This window comes from Nelusetta ayraudi, unplaced genomic scaffold (assembly GCF_046127955.1).
Source record: "Nelusetta ayraudi isolate G7.1 ecotype Tasmania unplaced genomic scaffold, CSIRO-AGI_Nayr_v1 ptg000021l, whole genome shotgun sequence".
In the NCBI taxonomy this organism is placed as follows: domain Eukaryota; kingdom Metazoa; phylum Chordata; class Actinopteri; order Tetraodontiformes; family Monacanthidae; genus Nelusetta; species Nelusetta ayraudi.
This window is the reverse complement of record NW_027466071.1, coordinates 3,390,001-3,409,904: the sequence shown is the minus strand read 5'-3', so window position 1 is coordinate 3,409,904 and position 19,904 is coordinate 3,390,001. Positions and strand designations below refer to the sequence as shown.

The window sequence follows — 19,904 nt, the reverse complement described above, 5'->3', positions numbered from 1 at the left end:
CGACAACTGCTTTGATTTTCTGACTGTCCTGAATTCTTTGAGCCGTTCGGTCACCTAAACAACAAACCAACCAACCCAAAAACAAATGGAAAAAATAAACACAGTGCCATTGCTGGCTCCCATAGTAATTAGTTGTGTTTGTTTCCTCCAAGAAACAAACAAAGAGAAAAGATGGCAGAGAGGAAGAGAGGAAGATGTGTTGTGTGAGTGCGGTGAGGAGGCTGCTTCAAGAGTGTGGCTGCCACTTGTGGTCGATGCCAGATGACCTTTGACTGGCTAAGACTTGTGGGAAATCTCTGCAGGCCAGACAGTGCGGGGGGGTGGGGGGTGGGGGGTTACGACTAAAACACAGCCACGGAGAAAACAAAATACATTTTTCAACTGTTTTGGTTCCAATGGTAACTGTTGAGAAGGAAATGATGCAGTCATCTGTACAAGTGGAAACACAACTTGGTGACTTCAGCTTTTGATTCACGTCAGTCAATCTTGGACTCCTGTCTAACCTGCATTTTGTAGCAGCAATTCGAAATGGACAAATGGGAATTCTTGAGTGTTAGTTAAACACATCAGAACACATTCCCGTTGGTCCGACCGATGGGCCACACTGTCATTCATCCCATGTGTTAGAATTTCAGTCTAAACCAATCAGAGCTTGAGAAAACCGACCATCGTGTTGCCTCCCTACTTCAATGACAGAATCTCGATGATGAATGTGTTGATGCCACAGGAGACTCTACCTGCCAGCTGTGTTTGGTCTGGTTCCCAGAGTTCAGCCATCAGATTGATAAAAGGTCCAGAGTGTAAAACTCTTTAAGGAAGAAGGAAGTCTGGCAGCTAACTGGGAGTGAGACCCTTACTGCTCTATTGCTCTATGTGTATTCCTCTATATATGAGAGCCGTGTTTGTCATCAGGTCAGCGCAACACACGGCGATACACCTGCAGAGAGGTCGACTTTCCAACACAGTGAAATGCAGCCACACAAAGACAAAAACAACTGAGGACTCACTTCAATGTTTTATGGATTATTACAATAATTTGATTCCATATAAAAGCAGTGGCAGGACTTCCAGCCGTCAGTGGCGTCTCATCCCACTGTTGCTCCTCCTCCTCCTCCTCCTCCTCCTCCTCTTCCTCCTCCTCCTCCTCCTCTCCCTCCGCTCTTCCAGCCCACCTCGCTACTCTCACTTCAACTACTGTGACAGAAATGTAATGGTGTAGCTCGCAGTGCGAGTGTGTGTGTGTGTGTGTGTGTGTGTGTGTGTGTGTGTGTGTGTGTGTGTGTGTGTCCAGAACACTGAGCATGTAGCCTAAACGACAGACAATCTTTATTCTAATGAAGAAGGTGCCAAGGTCAAACAGAGAGCAGGGTGATGAATGGAGAACACATACACACTTACACACACACACACGCACATACATCATGTGGCTCACACATTAATTGTGGAGCAGAGCGCCAAGTCACTTTGCAATCGTGTGTGTGTGTGTGTGTGTGTGTGTGTAGGTGTATGTGTGTGTGTGATGCACTTAGTCTCTCAGCAATACACACAAACATTTGGGGGGGGCGGGAGGGTTTGTTGGTCTCCTTGAGGTGACATTAAACATTAGAGCCACTATAAACCATTTAAAACAATCAGGGATTAAAAGCTGGAAGTGTTAAAGTAGTGATACACTGACTAATATCTAAACATACCACTGAGAAATCAGTTTGCCACTCGTCAGGTGTTCAGGCGTCCATCCTGCAGTTGTAAATGAGAAGCAACCGTCTAAACTTTTTTTTTCCTTCAGTGCTTTAGCGACAGCTGAAGAGTCCAAGCTGAATTGCTTTCCAGCCTCCGTAGTGAGAAAGCAATACGAGCAACACTATTGGTCGACTTAGGGCACAAACAGGAAGTGACTTCAAGCTTATAAAGCGGTAAAGAACCAGTGGTCCCGTCAGCCTCGGGGGGTCTCGCGGACGAGACTTGACCAGAATTATGGTTTATGTGCTTCACACCATTCAATGGAAACACCTGCAAATCGCACATTAGACTTTGTCGAAATTTTAGAAGTATGGCTTTCATGGAAACGCAGCGACTGGCACGTATTGCCATCTTAGAATAAAAAAAAAAAAAAAAAAAACTGGGAAAAAAGTCTAGGCCCATTATTGTTATCATCGTCATTAATATCACTGCGATTTCCGCATCTTATCGCGTTGTGAGCGGCCGCTTGCTGGTTTACAAAAGGAAACTCAGCAAACAAGTTCCCTGCATCCAACCTTGGCCCGACTTTGGCGCGACGCTCGCTGAGCCGCTTTCATATCAGCGGCAGACTGCGAGTCGTCGCCGCCGCCGCCGCGCCAGAGCGAGCGCTCCGTACGTCGGGGTTTCAGTCGACGGCGTTCCTGGGAAGCGGAGGGAGTCTCAGGAGAGACGATACAGAGGGAGGGGGGTGGGGGGTGGTGGTGGTGGTGGTGGTGGTGGGGGTGGTGGGAGAAAGTTGGCGAGATGCTGCTGAGTCGTGGCTCTTTGTTCTAAAGCAGATATATCCCCAACTTTATCAAGACTGACAGAACAAACGCACGGCAAACCGCCTCCCACAGGACACGTAATCCACACACACACAGATGAGAGGGAGCGCCCAGAGTGTGAACACACACACACGTGCACGCGCGCACACACACACACACACACACGCACACGCACTGGAAAACTGCAAATACTTAAGTTGAGGAAAACACACGTGAAGAGACACACGGCGCACACTGGCACAATGTGTTTGTGCGTTGGAGAGGAAATGAATGGCAAAGGGAAGGAAAGAAAATCCACTTCTTCCGATTGAAGTGATAAAGCATCACGATTTGTCTCAGTTCATTGTTAAAATACAGGAACATGAAGGGAATAGGCGCCATTTGACGAGAGTGAGATAAAAAAAAACAGGAGCACAATGACTGAGATGATCAAAAGTTGTTCCCCCAAAAACGCCCCTCTTTTGTTTCAGTTTCTTTCTTTTTTTTTCTCTTTTTGTTTTTCTTTTTTTTCATATATTTATTTTTTTCTTTCTTCTCATTTCTCTATGATGTGAATATAAAGACGTACTGGACACGTTTATTATCTATCGGCAATATGTTAACAGAAAACACCCCATGTTCATGTTTGTGTTGTTGTATATTGTAAAAAAAAAATAAATAAATAAAAGACAGCCAACATAAGATGCATGCTTAAATGATGGACCAGAAGTGTGATTTTAAATGTCTGATCCTAATTGTCAATAAAAAAAATAAATAAAAAAATAAAGTAAAATAAAAGTTCTTCCCGCAAGTTTTCCCCAATGTGGGAATAATGAAGGCTTCTTCTGAAGGCTTCTTGTGAAGGCTCCTTCTGGTTTGTGTGGTTTGACCACTGAAACACTGAAAAAGGTTCAAATGTTTGCAGGATCTTGAGGGATTCGGGCCAGCGGGGGGCGCTGCGAGGTGGGGAACCAGCAGGTAACTGCACCTGACCACTCAAACCAGCTGATACCGCTCAAGAAAAGCGACTGGGGAGAACTCTAAGAAGAAGGAACGTCAATCAATGCGGGTTTTGCGTCTACTTAAAACAGCTGACACGACTTCAGGAGGCCACGTTAGATTGAAGTGGGTGACGAGGCTGCTTTCATCTCACTGCTGTCAGCAAAAAGTTGCAGCTTTGAGCAGGATTGCAGGTGTTGGTGCAAACTGATCACAACCAGCCAGATTCATCCGTAGTTTCAACGTTAAAGTCGCTGTTGTTTCTCTTTTATCCCAGCAAGGACGCTGCCGGGAACCAAACACGGCGTTGCATGAGGAGATCAGCTGGGTCAGTGATGATGTGAGAATATGAAAATATTCAGCATTAAACGCCGAATGACGTCATTTGGATTCCACCGAATTATGAGAAGTTGTGGCAGATGAGGTCAGAAACGCGCGGTGGCGGAAAAAAGTTTTCGGACACCCTTAGAATTTTGACTCAATCAAAAATGATTGCCATGAAAAGTGCCAGTGTGTGTGTTTGTAAAGGGTTTGGCTGCATCCAAGGCGCACAACCACATGGAAATGAATGAGTTGTTTTATTGTCGATAACACAAAATAGGAAAATTCACTTCCTGTAGTTCACTTCTGGACATGACAAATCCACGAGGCGTCCAAACACTTGTTTCCACCACTGTGTGTTTAATGGGAGTTTCATCGTGTGCCCAGACTACCTGCAGCCTGATTGATCAGCGCTTCATTCAGGACAATATAAGCCTCATTATCATCATCATCAGCAGCAGCAGCAGCAAACAAGTCAAGGGAGCAAAAACTGCAGTTGATTTGAGTTGACATTTTTACCACACGCTAATTGTTCACAAAAAAAAAAACAGACACCATCCAAACATGCGCTTCCAGTCCGACAGACAGACAGACAGACTCTTCACACACACACACACACACACACACAGATTCCCAGAGGACTTCAGCTCTGTGCTCACATAACGAGCTGTGACAAACGACAAAAATGCGACATCAGGACGTCTGACCCAGGAAGCGCACAACTCAACACTCACACTGCCAGACACACACTGTACTGCACACACACACACACGCAGAATTCACAGTGGCAGAATTCAGCAGGTCTCAGGAGAGAAGAAAAGGGAATACGAGGGGGAGTGAGTGAGTGTGTGTGTGTGTGTGTGCGTGTGTGTATGTGCAGTGTGTAAAAAAAAAGTGAAAGAAAGAGAATTTTCTGGAGCTGCTTTTGTACCACGGACACATTTTGGTGTTTGTGTGTGTTTGTGTGTGTTTGTGTGTGTGAAACAGCTGAAGGGCTTCGCCGTCATTCGTTTCCTCCTCGAAAACGATTTTACCGGACGACGTCAAACGAGAAGGCGTGGGATCGTCTGACGCGTCGACGTCTTTCTCCTCCTCCTCCTCCTCCTCTCCTGGTTCCTGCCTCAGCGTGGACGCTGCCATGATTCATGATTGACCACGGAAGAGTTTTAAGGAATTTGAACCAAAAAAAAAAAAAAGAAAGAAATTAAAAAATCCCTTCTCCCTTCTGCCACTTCCTTCTCCTTCTCCATCCCTCCCTCTCTCTCTCCCTCCCTCCCTCTCTCGCTCTCTCTCCCAGGGTGGAGGGAGCTTTAGCAGCACAGCGAGGATTGCAGCAACAATTACATGTGAAATTAGCCTCGCCTCATAGCCTGCAGTGTAATTCCAGCCTTCTGAGGCGTGCCAAAGTCATCTGTCTCTAATTAAAGATTCTCCCTCCCTCCATCCCTCCCTCCGCTCCTCCTTTCTTCCCCCTTTTGGGTTAACATTTGTCTTTTTTCTTTCTTTTCCTACCCTTCACTATGTCTGGCTTTTGCCGCAAAGAATCCCTCAAGAAAAATGTGTTGTTCAGAAAAGATTTTTTTTTTATTATTATATCCATTTATTTTGACACCTTTTTTATTGTGTTTTCACCCTGTTTTTTTCCTGATTGTCGCTACTCACAGTGTCCCAGTCAGCGATTATGGGCCTATTGTCATTGCGGTACAAATGCACTCAATAAAAAACATCTTATCAAGCACTTACATTTCATAAAGACGCAATAAAACACTTATTTGTGTGTCAATACGGAGAAAATGCGTAAAATAAAGCAACTGTCCATGTGATGTAAACATCTTGTTTTTCCTTTAACTCTAAAAATATTTTTTTTTCATTATGAAAAAAAATATATATACATATATACATAAAATATGTACATAATTTTTCTTCTTTTGCGCAGTAACAATTGTTGCTGTGATTGTGCAAATTTCTCTAATGTGGGATCAATAAAGGCATCTCATTCTATTCTCTTCTATTGAATAATTCTATCCTAAATTCTCATGACCGGTTTCGTCTTTGGCTCCGGATTGGAAATTTGTGAACGATCAGATCTCAGACAGCTGCTTTTCTCTCTCCGTTCTTCTAATTGGTGGATGAGGAAGCAACACAGAGTGGATGTGAACGACGGTTCCATGCAGACAAACTGAGGGAGGGAGGGAAGGAGGAGGAGGGAGCAGCAGGGGGAGAGGGAGAGGGAGAGGGAGAGAGAGAGAGAGAGAGGGCGAGGGAGGGAGAGCGAGAGAGAGGGAGAGAGGGAGAGACAGAGAGAGAGAGAAAGAGAGAGAGAGAGAGAGAGAGAGAGAGATCTCCCAGGGTTTCTCATCTAAGCCGTCTGTGTGTTTCTCAGGCATGACTCTCGGCTGGCACACAAGCCAAACTCCCCCATCTGTGTGTGTGTGTGTGTGTGTGTGTGTGTGTGTGTGTGTGTGTGTGTGTGTGTGTGTGTGAAAAGACAGAGGAGCAGAGAGGAAGATATCAGCCCCGAGCCTGTAAATCTTCAGCATCCTGCAGCAAAAGGAGTCGCTCCACTCAGATGAGGGATCCGTTCAAAAGACAAAAAAAAAAAATCTATCCGGGGCCAACGAGTATAGAGGAGGAAAAACTTGATGAATTGAACAAATTTATGAATTGCATTTTTTTTGTTTTTGTTTTTTTCACCAGAGGGGATTTAAAATAAAGTCTTTAATTCTGTTTGCGTGATTGACTTATTTATTAATTCCTGGTTTAATGCTTCATGTCACATAGTGACTCCATTTCTCCACTTGCTTCTCAACGTCGTCGTATAGTATTTTCAGTTGGGCGTTTGTGAAACTTGCCTCTTGCGAGGAATCCTTTTTCTACACCCCCTCCCCCCCCACCCCCACCCCTACCCCCTCCCACCCCCAACAGGTTTGTGGATGGAACTGCAGTTCAAAGGCTGGAAATGTCTTTATTTAAATAAGGGATGAAGATAAACTGTTTTGTTATCTCAGGGTGTTTTTAACACTTCAGGTTCTGGACTTAAATTAACAGGACAGCCAGTGTGTGTGTGTGTGTGTGTGTGTGTGTGTGTGTGTGTGGCCTCAGACAGAGCTCCTCTGTCGGACTCACACTGATTGGTTTTGGAATCCAGTTAATGAGCAGGTGTGTGTGTGTGCGTGTGTGTGTGTGTGTGTGCGTGCGCGTGTGTGTGTGTGTGTGTGTGTGTGTGTGCGTGCGCGCGCGCTTGTGTAAGCAAGCCAGCATTCCATCAGATCACCATGGGCTATTTGAAATGAGAATTTAGCGGCAGGGATGCGAGCGAGCGGGCACACACGCACACACACACACACACACACACACACACACTCTCCAGATATCCACTGTAATTAGCTGGACTCCACTGGAAGCTGCCAGGGGGAGAGAGAGTGAGAGTGAGAGTGAGAGAGAGAGTGAGAGCGAGAGAGAGACATCTGTGATGACTTAATGTAATAAAATGCTTTCAGATGAAGTCCTGCGCGGAATTCTTTTGATTCGTCCCCAAGAAGCCACATGTCCTGCACATCTTTCTTTCTTTCTCTCTTTCTGTCGCTCTGTTCTTCCCCTCCTCCTCTCTCGCCTCTCCGAGCAGAGCAGAGCAGAGCAGGCCGAGGTCGAGAGGACGTCCGAGCTGAGCCGTCGCCACACTGAAGCTCCTCTGTCTCTGGTTAAAGCGAGTCGGCGCGTTGATAATTTGCGAACAAACATTGTCTTGTGAGTTCTGGACTCTTGGACGTCGAGCTAAAATCGAGTGACATCAGTCACTTTATTGACGCGCCACTTTTTTTTTTTTTTCTTCCAGCTTGTCATTAAACATTGTGCAGGTGCCTCAATGTACATTTTGTTTAGAGGAGTGTATTAAAATTGTACGTTCATGAAGGACAATCTTCAACTACAGTAAAATGATAACTTTAACATGAAGGCTTTTATTTTGAAAGGTGATCCTTGGTTATTTAAGGCTGTTGCATTCTGGGTGACGGAAAAAAAAATGGAGAAAAGTTTGTTTGGATGTGGAGGGAAACTGGCGCTGGTGGAGCCAGACTCGTTCCTTCTTACTCGTTCCTCCACTTTCTCGTATCAAATTTTAAAATCAGCAAAATAAATCAGTTGATTTCGAGTCCTGGTTGGATTCTTTACTTAGAAGCGAGACTGCATGGAACAGATCGACAGTGAAGCGACACACACGCGAGCGTCGAGAGGCAATGAGCGAGTTCAGGTGATGGAGAATGAGGGAAAGCTTCCTGCGGGTGAGGTCAAAGTTCACTTCTGGGTCACAAACAGCAAATAAAAAATAACCAAATTGGATAAAATGACTGCTGTTCATTTGATCCCATTTTCCATTTGTGCGCAAAATCTGAAATCTGAGAATAAAAATCAGTCAATATCCAACATACTTTCTTTCTTTCTGCCTCTGCAGCCGACTGATCACGCCATCTCCCTCTCTCTCTCTCTCTCTCTCTCCCTCTCTCTCTCCGCTCCTCTGTTTTGCTCCTTCCTGCTGATGCCGCTTTCACTTTTGCAATTTAAACTTTCAATGATACAAAATGTGCTTTAATGAGATAAAGAGCCATCAAATGTTCCTATTAACTTTGCTTGTGCTCGCCATAATGTTCTCCTTTGCATTTTTATTAGCTGTGTGTGTGTGCGCATGTGTTCCTCCCTGTATCTGCGTCAATAGATCACCAGTCGCCGTTTCCGAAATACCACACGCGCACACGCACACACACACACACACACACACACACACTCGCACTCCTGGGGAAATGAGAATTGGCTCCGCCTCCTGCGAGACTCAGGGCCAGAACCTTGATCATCAATTGGCTGAAATGCAGAGGCCTTGATGTGTGATTGGTTGACGGCACCTACAAGGTCTGAAGCCTGTTTCATCTCCCTGTGGAGCGAATTCAAACACGCCGACGCCAAACAAGGTGCACACACCATCTGGAACGGCACCAACACGCCGGGAAACACAAATGAAATCCAGGATGAAGGAAGCGGGATGGCTGGGGAACACTCATTAAAACACAGGCGCCGGCGAACGCGGCGCGGACAAATAAAGGGACGGCGGTGGCGGAAGGAACGAGGGACCCGGCGGACTCGCGGGAACGGCAAAAATAAAAAGACAGCAGGCACAGTGAGGCAGAGTGAAAATGAAACGAAGGGGGCAGAAAAACAAAGTTCAGAGTGGCACTTTGAAAAGCGCGGCTATGATGCATTCATAATGATTTATGACCCGACTGCTGGAGCTCTCTAATGCCATGAATCAAAAGCAGGGGGAAAACCTTTTTAGAAGTTTTTAATGTTTAAAGGATCCTCGCGACAAGTTTTTAAATTAAGAAATAAATAAAATGTGTAAGAAGGTTCTGGTCTTTGAAGCGGAAGTGGATTTAAAGATCCGTCTCGCAACGCTCACACCTGAATCGCTCTCGACGAGTGATTGATTCAGGTGTGAATCCGTCCCCCTGCAGTCGGATTGTCTTGATTTGGCTCAGAAATATGTTGGAAAAACACGACAAGATGAAAGCTGTGCAGTGTCGTATGGAAGAATCAGTCATATTGCTGCACGCGCTTGGCCAGAAACGGTGGCCAGCGGTCAGAACCACGCCATGAAGATACAAACAAAGGTTCAAATCCACGTCTCAGCTGGACGTAAAACAAAAGTGAGAAGAGTATTTTCAATTTGGAACCCTTTGCAGGTCGGCAGCGGCGAGCCCACTCCAACACACATATCTGTGTCCAAACACAAACACCACTCCTCCTCCTCCTCCTCCTCCTCCTCCTTCCTCCCTTTTTCAAGGCTTGATAAGTGCCTCCATCTAACATCACAATAAACAGTAGAGCCTCAGTCTGCCAGGCCTGCCTGGCCTGGCCTGCCTGCAGGAACAACTGTCAGCCCAGCGCTGCCTTTCCGGACAACACGCACACACAGAGAGAGAGAGAGAGAGAAAGTGACAAACCAACACAAATACAAAAGCACACACACACACACACACACACACACACACACACACCTCAGAAAAGAACAACTTTTGTTGGGCCTGGGTTGCCATGGTGACTGGGTCGACTCTCCCCAGCAGCCCAGTGCAACACACTGAGGCTCTTTAATGGTCACATGGACTGGAAAAACTGGGCAAAATAGTGCCCAACACACACACACACACACACACACACACACACACAAACACACACACTCACTCACACTCACCACAATGAAAGCGTGCTAAAAGATGATGGTTTTAAACAGGTTGATTCGGCCTCAGAGGGGAAGAGAAAAAAAACACCTGAACAAAAACCAGGTGCATTTCTGAGACCGGGAAATTTTTTTTTATTTCAATTTTATTTTTTTAAGAAACACATTAAAAAACTTTTTTTTTTTTTTATGGCTGATTATGTCGCCAAAAGTTTCAAACCTTGACTTTTCATTTCAGGGATTCCTGCTTTTCCAGTTTGCTGCTTTGATTCGATATTAGCTGCTGTTCGGCTCAGCGTGCGCCTTCATTAACTCACCCAGCAGAGGAGTGTGAGTGTGTGTGTGTGTGTGTGCGTGTGTGTGTGTGTGTGGGGGGTGAAGCAGGAAGTCTGCATGGAAATGCAAGACATCAGAGCTGTATGGAGGGGGCGCCGTTTCTATATTCATCTATACCGATGAACGTTTTCTGTTTTTATTTAAGAAATGAAATGAAATTGAACCCCTTTGTACTCTTTATTTTATCCCTAAGAAGACGCGTTAATATAGTTTTGGGGCATAAATGATGCTTTGTTGCATAATCTTCAAAGACAGAGTATAATTTAAATGTTGTTGATTGATTGATTGATTGATTACTTTTCATAGTTGGATTTCCTCCTGCTTCTGAAACTGACGAGAAATCCCCACGAAGCAAATCACTACAAAATGACAACATAAACACCATACAAACTCAAACATCAGACAAAGTATAACATCAGACTTGCAATGTGCTGTACAAAGCGAAACATCAAAGTGGCTGTGGTGCCTCCAAGTCCCTGTACCAACTTTAGCATAGGACTTATTTAGCATTTGAATAGACTGAGGTATAAGAGAGTTCCTCAGTGTTTCAGTCTAACTTTGGGTCTGGATCTCCTGTTGGATGGCAGTAACTGCTGCTCTCCAATAGGATCTGAGTCGGCTCGGACAAAATCTCACCTGCCGGGCACAACATTATTTTAGTATATGCAGCTTTAAAGACTGGCTCAGGTGTTTGACCTTTAATCTTTAAGCAGATGTCGACGACTCTCGCCAGTTGAGACTGATGAGTCTGATGACTGCTGATTGTTTCGCCTCCGAACATCAACCAAACCGGCCTGTAAACACAAAATGACTCCAAAAGAAAGAAGAAAAACTGGCTCAAATCGTTGGCGGGTTTCCCCTCCAGGAAGCAGCCTAGAACTCATCAGTGCAAAAACCGTAGTAAGCCAGCAGGTGAAATGCCAGCGAGAGAAAAAGATGAAAAAATGGGCCCATATAAGCAGCTTACAGTACACAGAGGCCGAGGGTGTAAGTCTCAGCGGTGAACAGTGGGAGAAACACACAGTGAAGGCGACCTTGGACCAGGCGAGGAGACACTGTCGGCTCCGCATCAATATTTGAACAGCAGAGTTGACACATCAAAAAAAGAGAGAGAGGAAGAGAGAGGAGGAGGAGGAGGAGAAGAAGAAGAATGCCCAACGATTCCAGAGTCATCTAAAATTCATGCATGCATCATCGTCGCCATGAATATTCATATGAGGATGAATATTTAAGCGCGACACCTATGGAGAAATTAGGTTCATCTTTACACTTATCAATAATTCGCAGGCCAGGTGAGACTCATCGGCCGCTAAATAAATCATGTCCGTCCGTCCGCACACGCACGCGCACACACACACACACACACACACACAGGGAAACACAAAGTAAAGTTTTGACAGGGAGGAGAGAAGGAGGGAAAAGAAAGGAAAACAGCACAAAGTTGTGTGTTTTTTATTGCAAGTGACGCTTGAACGCAGCGAGTGAGATGTTGGCGGTGGATCTCTGTTCCTGAGCGGGAAGGTGTGTGCGAGTGAATACACAGGCCAGCGGTGTTTAAAGGCCCAGTGAAGGTATCGGAATGTTCTTGGACACGGATGAAGTCGTATTCAAGCGTTTTTCTCGCTAAATGAAAAAGATTTTGAGAGTTAACGGTGTGGAATATTTGCAGTGACATGATTTTCTGTGAAAACTGGGTCTGGATGCACCCGATGGTTGAGAGTTGAGAGTTGACTGGCTTCATACACGACATGGTTCAAGCTAGGGATGCACCAAGACCATTATCGGGTATTGGTACCGATACTGGAGTTGAGCACTCTACTCGTGTTAGTAAAATATGTGCCGATAGCATTCCACTCATACTAGAATCTGTTATCAGCCCTGATACTAGGGTGGAGTACTCTACTCATATTCGTAAAATACATGCTGATACCAAGTATAAGGTATCAGTACCGATACTGGGGTTGAGTACTCTACTCATAGCTGTAAAATACATGCTGATACCAAGTATAAGGTATCAGTACCGATACTGGGGTTGAGTACTCTACTCATAGCTGTAAAATACATGCTGATACCAAGTATAAGGTATCAGTACCGATACTGGGGTTGAGCACTCTACTCGTATTAGTAAAATATGTGCCAATACCATCCCACTCATACTAGTATCTGGTATCAGTACCAATACCGGGGTTGAGTACTCTATTCATAGCTGTAAAATACATGCTGATACCAAGTATAAGGTATCAGTACCGATACTGGGGTTGAGTACTCTACTTGTGTTAGTAAAATATGTGCCGATAGCATTCCACTCATACTAGTATCTGTTATCAGCACTGATACTAGAGTGGAGTACTCTACTGATAGTCGTAAAATACATGCTGATACCAAGTATAAGGTATCAGTACCGATACCGGGGTTGAGTACGCTACTCGTACGCATAAAATGCGTGCCGATACCACAACACCGATACCTGTTATGAATGTACATGACATATTGTGATGTTTCAGGGTCTGGAGCCACTTTTGGAGTGACAGTTTGAGAGTGACGCTACTATTTTAGCTACAGTACACACATCCTACAATCTTGTTGGGAGGAGGTGTTGTAGGTGTGACCGTGCACTCCACATTTGTTTTTGGAGAATTTTGGGGGGAAAAAAAACATCAAAGAAGGTCGTCGAGGGCAAACGACACGAGCGCTAAACGTCGTTTAAAAGCCTCGTTAAAACTTTTTCAAACTCATTCATTGACATGGAAATTCTGGATAATCACATCACAGTGGGACGGTATCTGATTGGAAAGAAAAAATGAAATATTTCCAGCTTCAAAAATCTCCTTTCAAGAGGGTCTGGCAGCTGCAACAAGCCGCTCGTTCCCCTGGTGTTCATCTGCGGCGTCTTCTGGTGCCGCACGTGCGAAGGGCAGAAAAGGAGGATTCAGATCTCTAATCGCAACACATGCTGTTCGTCTGTCTCATTTGGCAGCAGCGGAGCCGCTTCACACACACACACACACACACACACACACACAGACGCACTAAGACCAACACACAAACACACTTTGTCTCACTTCCCCTCCCTCTCCGTCTCTATGATATGGTTATGAGGGAGGCAGCAGCTTGTAATCCTATTCTCCTTGGTGTGGATCAACAGTCTCTGCTGTCCTGTGCAAAAGTAAGTGCATGTGCGTGTGTGTGTGTGAATGGATGAGGACACGGACACACGGATGGCATCTGTTTCTTCTGCGTGTGTTTGCAGATTTTTCGGACCTTCTCGCTGCTCCGTGGTGACGTGGTGGAGGTGCAGCTGAGACCAGAAGACCTTCGCTAACTCCGACTGGGCCTCGACGTGATTATCAAGAGCAAGGCGTGGGCAAACTATGGCCCGGGGGCCATATGTGGCCCGTTAAGCTTTCTAATCCGGCCCACCGAACTTGAAGAAATGATATTAAAAGTCAAAAAAAATAGCTGCATTTCCTCCATGTTTGCAGTGTTTCCAGAGTCATTTCAATAAAGACACTGATTTGGTTGCAGCTACGCTTTGCTTCATTTGCAATTGACATCAAAGCGACATGTTTTCTCCATATCCCATGATAGATCGTTTCCTCCTATGAGGTGGCTCACCAACAACACTGCGTCCATCTGCTGCTGCTCCGCTACCCCACTCTGTCACACTGTAGAACCCACTGTGGCCCCACCAGCCAAACAGTTTAGACCAGTCCTGGTCCAGAGCCTGGACAGGAGGAGGAACTACCGCAGGCTCACACGCCGGGGTTCCATGTTTGAAAAGCCCATGAAGACAACAAGAAGGCAATAAAACATCACTTACTGTGTGAACAATAAACAAGGACGGGTGAGGACGTAACACTGATGAAGTGAGGCAGCTTCAAGAGGAGATGTGCAATCGAGGATGACGATGCAATTAAGAGCGTGAGCACGCTGCCAGGGGTGAGTCTCATCTTTTAGTGTATTAAAGTGATTATGCAGCGAATTCCCCCCCCCCACCCTCCCCCACTAAAAATTACCTCCACTCCAAATCACCTGCCCCCTTGATACGGATCAAGCGTTATCGAGTCATTCTTGATGCCGTTCAGGCTCTACTTGTACACTGGTGGAGAAAAGTTATTGGACACCTCATGCATATGTGACGGCTCAGTCGGCTCAGAGGTGAGAAGATGATTCAGCAAGATGACGTCGACTTGCAACGCAGCCACCGTGCAGGAGTGACAAGCATCTTGTTTTCTGCTTTTGTTTTAACAATAAACGACAAAATAATTTGTGTTTGTGTGCCTCTGAGGCAGCCAAACCTTTTGAAACACAAAGAAAAAAATCTCTGGCAAATTATTAATGAATAAAAGTAAAATTTCAAGCATGTCCAAAAACTTTTTCCCGCTTCCTACTGGTGTATGTAGCTTTAAGTGTGTAACAGTGTTACAGCGGAACGGTACCAGAACCGTGGACGCTGTTTTAGAGAAAACCAACAGGCGTTGCAGGTGATGCAATCCTCCCATTTGCAAAGCTAACAAGATCTCCAAAACTGTGCAGCGGCGAGACAGAGACGGATACGTTTTAACCCACAAACAAATGAACAAATGATCCGGCAAAGTCAGACTCTATCAGTGGGTGTCGGCATTAATCACGGGGGCAGAGTACAACTCAAGGTTGTTAAAGAAGGAGAAGCAACCAGGATTCTAATCACTCCTCCATTTGTATTTGATGAGTCTTAAAGCTCCTTGTGTAGTTCCTGCTTCCCTGGGCTGCCTTTGGTAGCGTCCTAAAATCTTAAAATGAATTTAGAAGTAAAAGACTAATTATGAATGTCCCACCAAAGGCAGAAAATTCACCCAAATCCAACCCAAACACATCTGAAACCGACTATGAGGCGAAACACCTCAAAGCAGGACATCAACATCTTCACCAGACAAAACATTTCACTTGAATTTCAAACGCTGAAAAAATATTCAAGGGTCCAGTTAATATGATCCAAAGAATAAATAAATAAATAGGAGACAGTACCATAAAGCTCTAGGATTTAAGAGCCAGCAGAGGCACCTGAGGCCCAGAGGAATTAGCGGCGACCCCTGCAGTCGGCGGAGAGCGAGGAAACGACGGTTCCTTCCAATCAGAATAAGCCCGTCTTACCTTGAACAGATGATGCCTCTGCTCCTCCGACATCATCAGCTGGTGGCTGTCCGTCACCATGGCGTCCATGTCCATCAGCCAATCCCAGAGCTCCTGGTACTCCGACTCAAACTCCTGCAGACTGGAAAACGGAGACGGCCGAGTTCAGTTATCGCAAGAACCGAATTCTACCTCAACCTCTTGCTATTCATGGTGTCAGCAGTTTTACTTTGCTGATTGTGTCAGCTCAATATTTGGAAACATGCTGACAGGTCTTGACGGCTTGCAACGGGTCATCTTGGCTACTTTGGCCACTCAACTCCAGCTTGTTGGAAATTCTTAGTAGTTTCTTCATGGTAGTTTTTTTTTTTTTTTATGTTTACTTTATGTGAAGAAGCGTGCATGACTTCCAGCCTGGAGACTTTCCTTCAAACAACTCAGCTGTGCGTCCACCTTCAACCAACGCAACTAATGTAATAACCTGATGTCTTGCCACTTCCTGTTTTATTTTGATAGTCTTGACTCATGTTGTTAAAAGAGCCTTAAATCCACTTCCAGATCTTGGTTCCAAATGTGTGTTTTTTTTTTGTTTTTTTTGTCATTGTTTTGAAATGACGCTCCTCCCTTTCAGACAACATCCCTCCTCCAGCCCCTCCCACCTCCGCCCACCTCCCCCATCTGTCTCCACCCACCCCAGCCCTCCCCCTCCCCCTCCCCCTCCCCCCTGTCCTCTAACCTCCTCCTCCTCCTCGACACGGGATCACATCAAATATTTATGCGGCTGGAACAGGGGCCCCGATTGCTCAAACACACACATTACTGTCAGCCGTTTTGTTAAGGTGTGTGTGTGTGTGTGTGTGTGTGTGTGCGTGTGCGTGTGCGTGCGAGATAACGTGCACGCACGTGTTTATTATTTATATATTCGTGGGTTTTCAGCCTCGGCGGGGATCGCCAACATGTTTCTCAACATTAGCTGTGAAATTGTTTGGAATTCTCTGGTCTCCGACGACAGCGACAGTTTGACAGCTCTGTCGGGCCCGTGGCGCTTCCACCACCACACACACACACACACACACACACACACACACAGGCGCACTCGGTAGTTTGACTAAACACACATGAAGGAAGCACTCTCACTCGCTCATGTAAGCGTTTTTTTCCGAAATGCATGAAGGAAAGCCGAGTGCATTGCGGCTGATAACGGAGACGTGCGCGGTCGCCCACAATGCCACGCACGCATTAGACGCTAAAGAAGGAAATACTCAAACACAGCAAACCCTGACGAGCAACCGATAGGGGAAAAAAAGTAAACTATGAATAATATTATGGGAGCAAAAAAAGCAAAAACAAACAAACACTTTGACTCAGTTTAATCTTTAACCCTCCGCTGCAAATGAAATCTTAACCTTCCAAAGGCGTTGCTAGAAGCATGTGCCAAATGACCTTTGACCCCACGATTGTCCTCGAATCGAACTGAATTGAATTTCTTTGCTGTCATTATACAATTAAGGACAACGGAATTTAAAAACCTTCCTTCTAAATCTACTTTCTATTTAAGTTTTCATTTCGAGCTTGAAGTTGAAATTTCAGCTCTGCGCACAGAGCCTTTCGACTTTATTCTCAACATGTTGACTTACTTCACGTAGACATTCATTGGGAAATTCCGGTTTTATTCACAAAATTTCGTCTTTTTTACATCAACATTATTCTCTAATTGGAAGACACATGCCACACAACATGAACACCACATTGATGATGATCACATTCTGCAGTTGCTGCACTATGCTTCATTATTGCACAATCCATGTACCATTGTGTGTGCCTGGTTCATAGTTTATTAAGTGTAATTATGGCTCTGGACCATCACGTCCTTTAAGTCGGCCCTTGAGAAAAGTTCAGACAAATCTATGAATCTAAACCAAAGACGTGACTTTGCAGAACAGCTCGTCGTCCCAAAGTTGATTTGTGAGAAAGTCCTTCCACAGTTTCACTTCACTAAAAACCTGAAGCTTTCCTCCTTTGCGCCACCTCCTCATTCGTCACCGTCCTCAAACGCAAAAACTCCCTCACCGTCTTTCCTCTCCCTTCCACTTCCTCCGACGCCTCCCCTCCTCCATCGCTTCCCATCGCCTTCCCTCTCCACGGCCGGCAGCTCTCCGTGAAATAATAACTGAACAGAGAGGAGGAAAGCAAAAGGAAGCGAGCGCCGCTTCCTTCCTTCCCTCCCCTGAGGTGGCATTCCTCATTATGCGACGAGCCGAGCGGCCCCTTTACCGTCTCAGACAGATGAAGCAGATACGACGCTGGCGCAGATTGTTTTCTCTTGTCGTTTCTCCGCTCCCTCCCTTCCCTCCTGTCTCCGCCGTGTTCCCGCACTAATGTTAACTAAACGCTTTGTAAAACAGAGATCTCTCCGAGGGGGTCCGGAAGACGGGGGGAAAACAGACAAATCGGGGAGGAAGCGGCGACGTGGCGGCACTCCGGGGCCCCGCGCTCGACGTCGGGACAGTTCGCACAGCGTTTGAAGTGTCAGGCTCGCTTCCTGTCACGCGGCACCGGCGGAGCGCGTGGGGGTGTTTCAGAGAGCCGCTCTGACGTGCAGTCACTCGAGGAAATCTGTTATAAGAAGCTATTATTCGCTTCTTACTCGTCATAGTTGTGGATGAAAAAAAAGCTACATGAGAAATGGTCCAAATTTAACGCTATAAAAAAGTTTCAAGGTCTAGCTCAGTTTCACGCAGTGAAACAAAATTGTCCTTGGAATGTGCACCATTGGTTGTTTTTTTCGGCAGTTAGTAGTTCATAATATCTGCATATGAGGCAGGGAAATACCAGATTTCTACACTGCTCTTTGCAGATGATGTTGTCCTGTTGGCTCCCTCAAGCTGTGACCTGCAAGGGCAAGATCGCGAAAGGGCAAGATCGCGAAAACAAGTGGTCGGTGGCAGGGCACCTCCCTTCGAGATGGGGTGAGGAGTTCTGTCACCCGGGAGCAGCTCAGAGTAGGACCGCTGCTCCTCCAGTGAGAGGAACATGCAGATTGCTTCAGATGCCACCTGGACGCCTGGTAGAGCTGGAGGGAAGTCTGGGTATCGCTGATCAGACTCCTGTGACGCGGCCCCAGAAAAGTGGAGGAAAGTGACTGAGTGGCTGATGGACGTAGGGATGATGTATGTGTGATGTATGAAAGAGAGGAGGATTGAGTTGGTGTGAGAGAAGGGGATGCAGAGGAGGGTTAGATGGAGGCAGATGACTGGTGGTGGCCACCACTGAGGAAGTGAGGCCCACCAATCTGAATTCCGTCTGATGTGAAAAGCAACTCGATCTGGAAGGGAACCAGCAGAAAGTGGAAAGGCCACATGGGGGAGGGGGAGTTGGAATGCAACCAGGTGAACCTTTTGATTATCATTTTCATGAACCTGATTACTGCACTGCCAGTTGGACCAGTGGATAACAGCACAAGACTTGAACTGGAAGGAAGCTTCATGCTCACTGAAATGCCCAGTGGTCGGCCGCGATGCACAGAGGTCTTTAAATCCGTTCCTGCCAAATCTACTCAAGTCTTTCACGTTTGCTTTTCCAACCTGAGAAAATGTTTTACCAGCACCAATTAAAAAAAAAACAACAACCCAGGATTCAGTGCTGCAGACGGTCATGACTGTAACCTGACTGTAAAACAAGTCAGACTGGTACTTGTTTGGATCTGCACGTATTCAGACTTGAAGACTTTGTTGTCCAGCTGCTTGGCGAGGTTCACTCATGTCTGCTGTGCCCAGTAGAGGGGAGACCAAACACTAGTCCATACCGGAAGGCTCTCGCGCTGCGTTGAGAGTCGGCTGGCCGGGATCCACTCTTCTACTCCTCATTCTGCACAGGAAAATTGGAAATTCTGCTCGACGTGTGTTTTAATCGTCGCAGGCCTCCTGTTTCCATCAGGAAAAGCAAAGTGTTGCCTCTGTGGTGTTCGAGGGTCTCATGTACGGTGGCTTTCAAAGCTGGACAGCGAAGGGAAGAATTCACATCCACTTGAACCCAAGGCTACGTTTGAAACTCCTCCTAAACTTGACCGGAATCCCATGGAGGAGAGACACCCAGAGTCTCAGACGCCGACTCTTGAACAAGCGTTTGCAACACTGCATCTGCAAATTCAATATGTTCCGTCGCAAACGTTGCCAACCTGCATCAGTGTCTCACTGTTGGTCATTACTTGCGTTGACCACATTGGCTCAAAGGCAGCAACCATCCAAGTCCAAATCTAAAACACATGTTGTGCTTCCCAGTCGGCCCTAAAATGATGGATTCAGCTTCATACATCATGCTCCACCTCTCTCTCTCCCTCTCTCTGTTTCCCTCTCTCTCTCTCTCTCTCTCTCCCTCTCTCCATTTTATCACATCCCACTACCTGCTTCCCTCTCTTCTCCCTCTCT

General features: G+C 46.0%; 1 protein-coding gene across 1 annotated transcript in view; it reads right to left on the bottom strand.

Annotated features, from left to right (window-relative positions):
* akap6 (A kinase (PRKA) anchor protein 6) overlaps window positions 1-19,904 on the bottom strand; it is a 166,100-nt gene that overhangs the window by 59,576 nt on the left and 86,620 nt on the right. Inside the window, exon 16 of the mRNA XM_076027444.1 lies at window positions 15,499-15,619. Coding sequence (XP_075883559.1) covers window positions 15,499-15,619 — 121 coding nt within the window. The remainder of the gene's footprint in view (window positions 1-15,498; window positions 15,620-19,904) is intronic.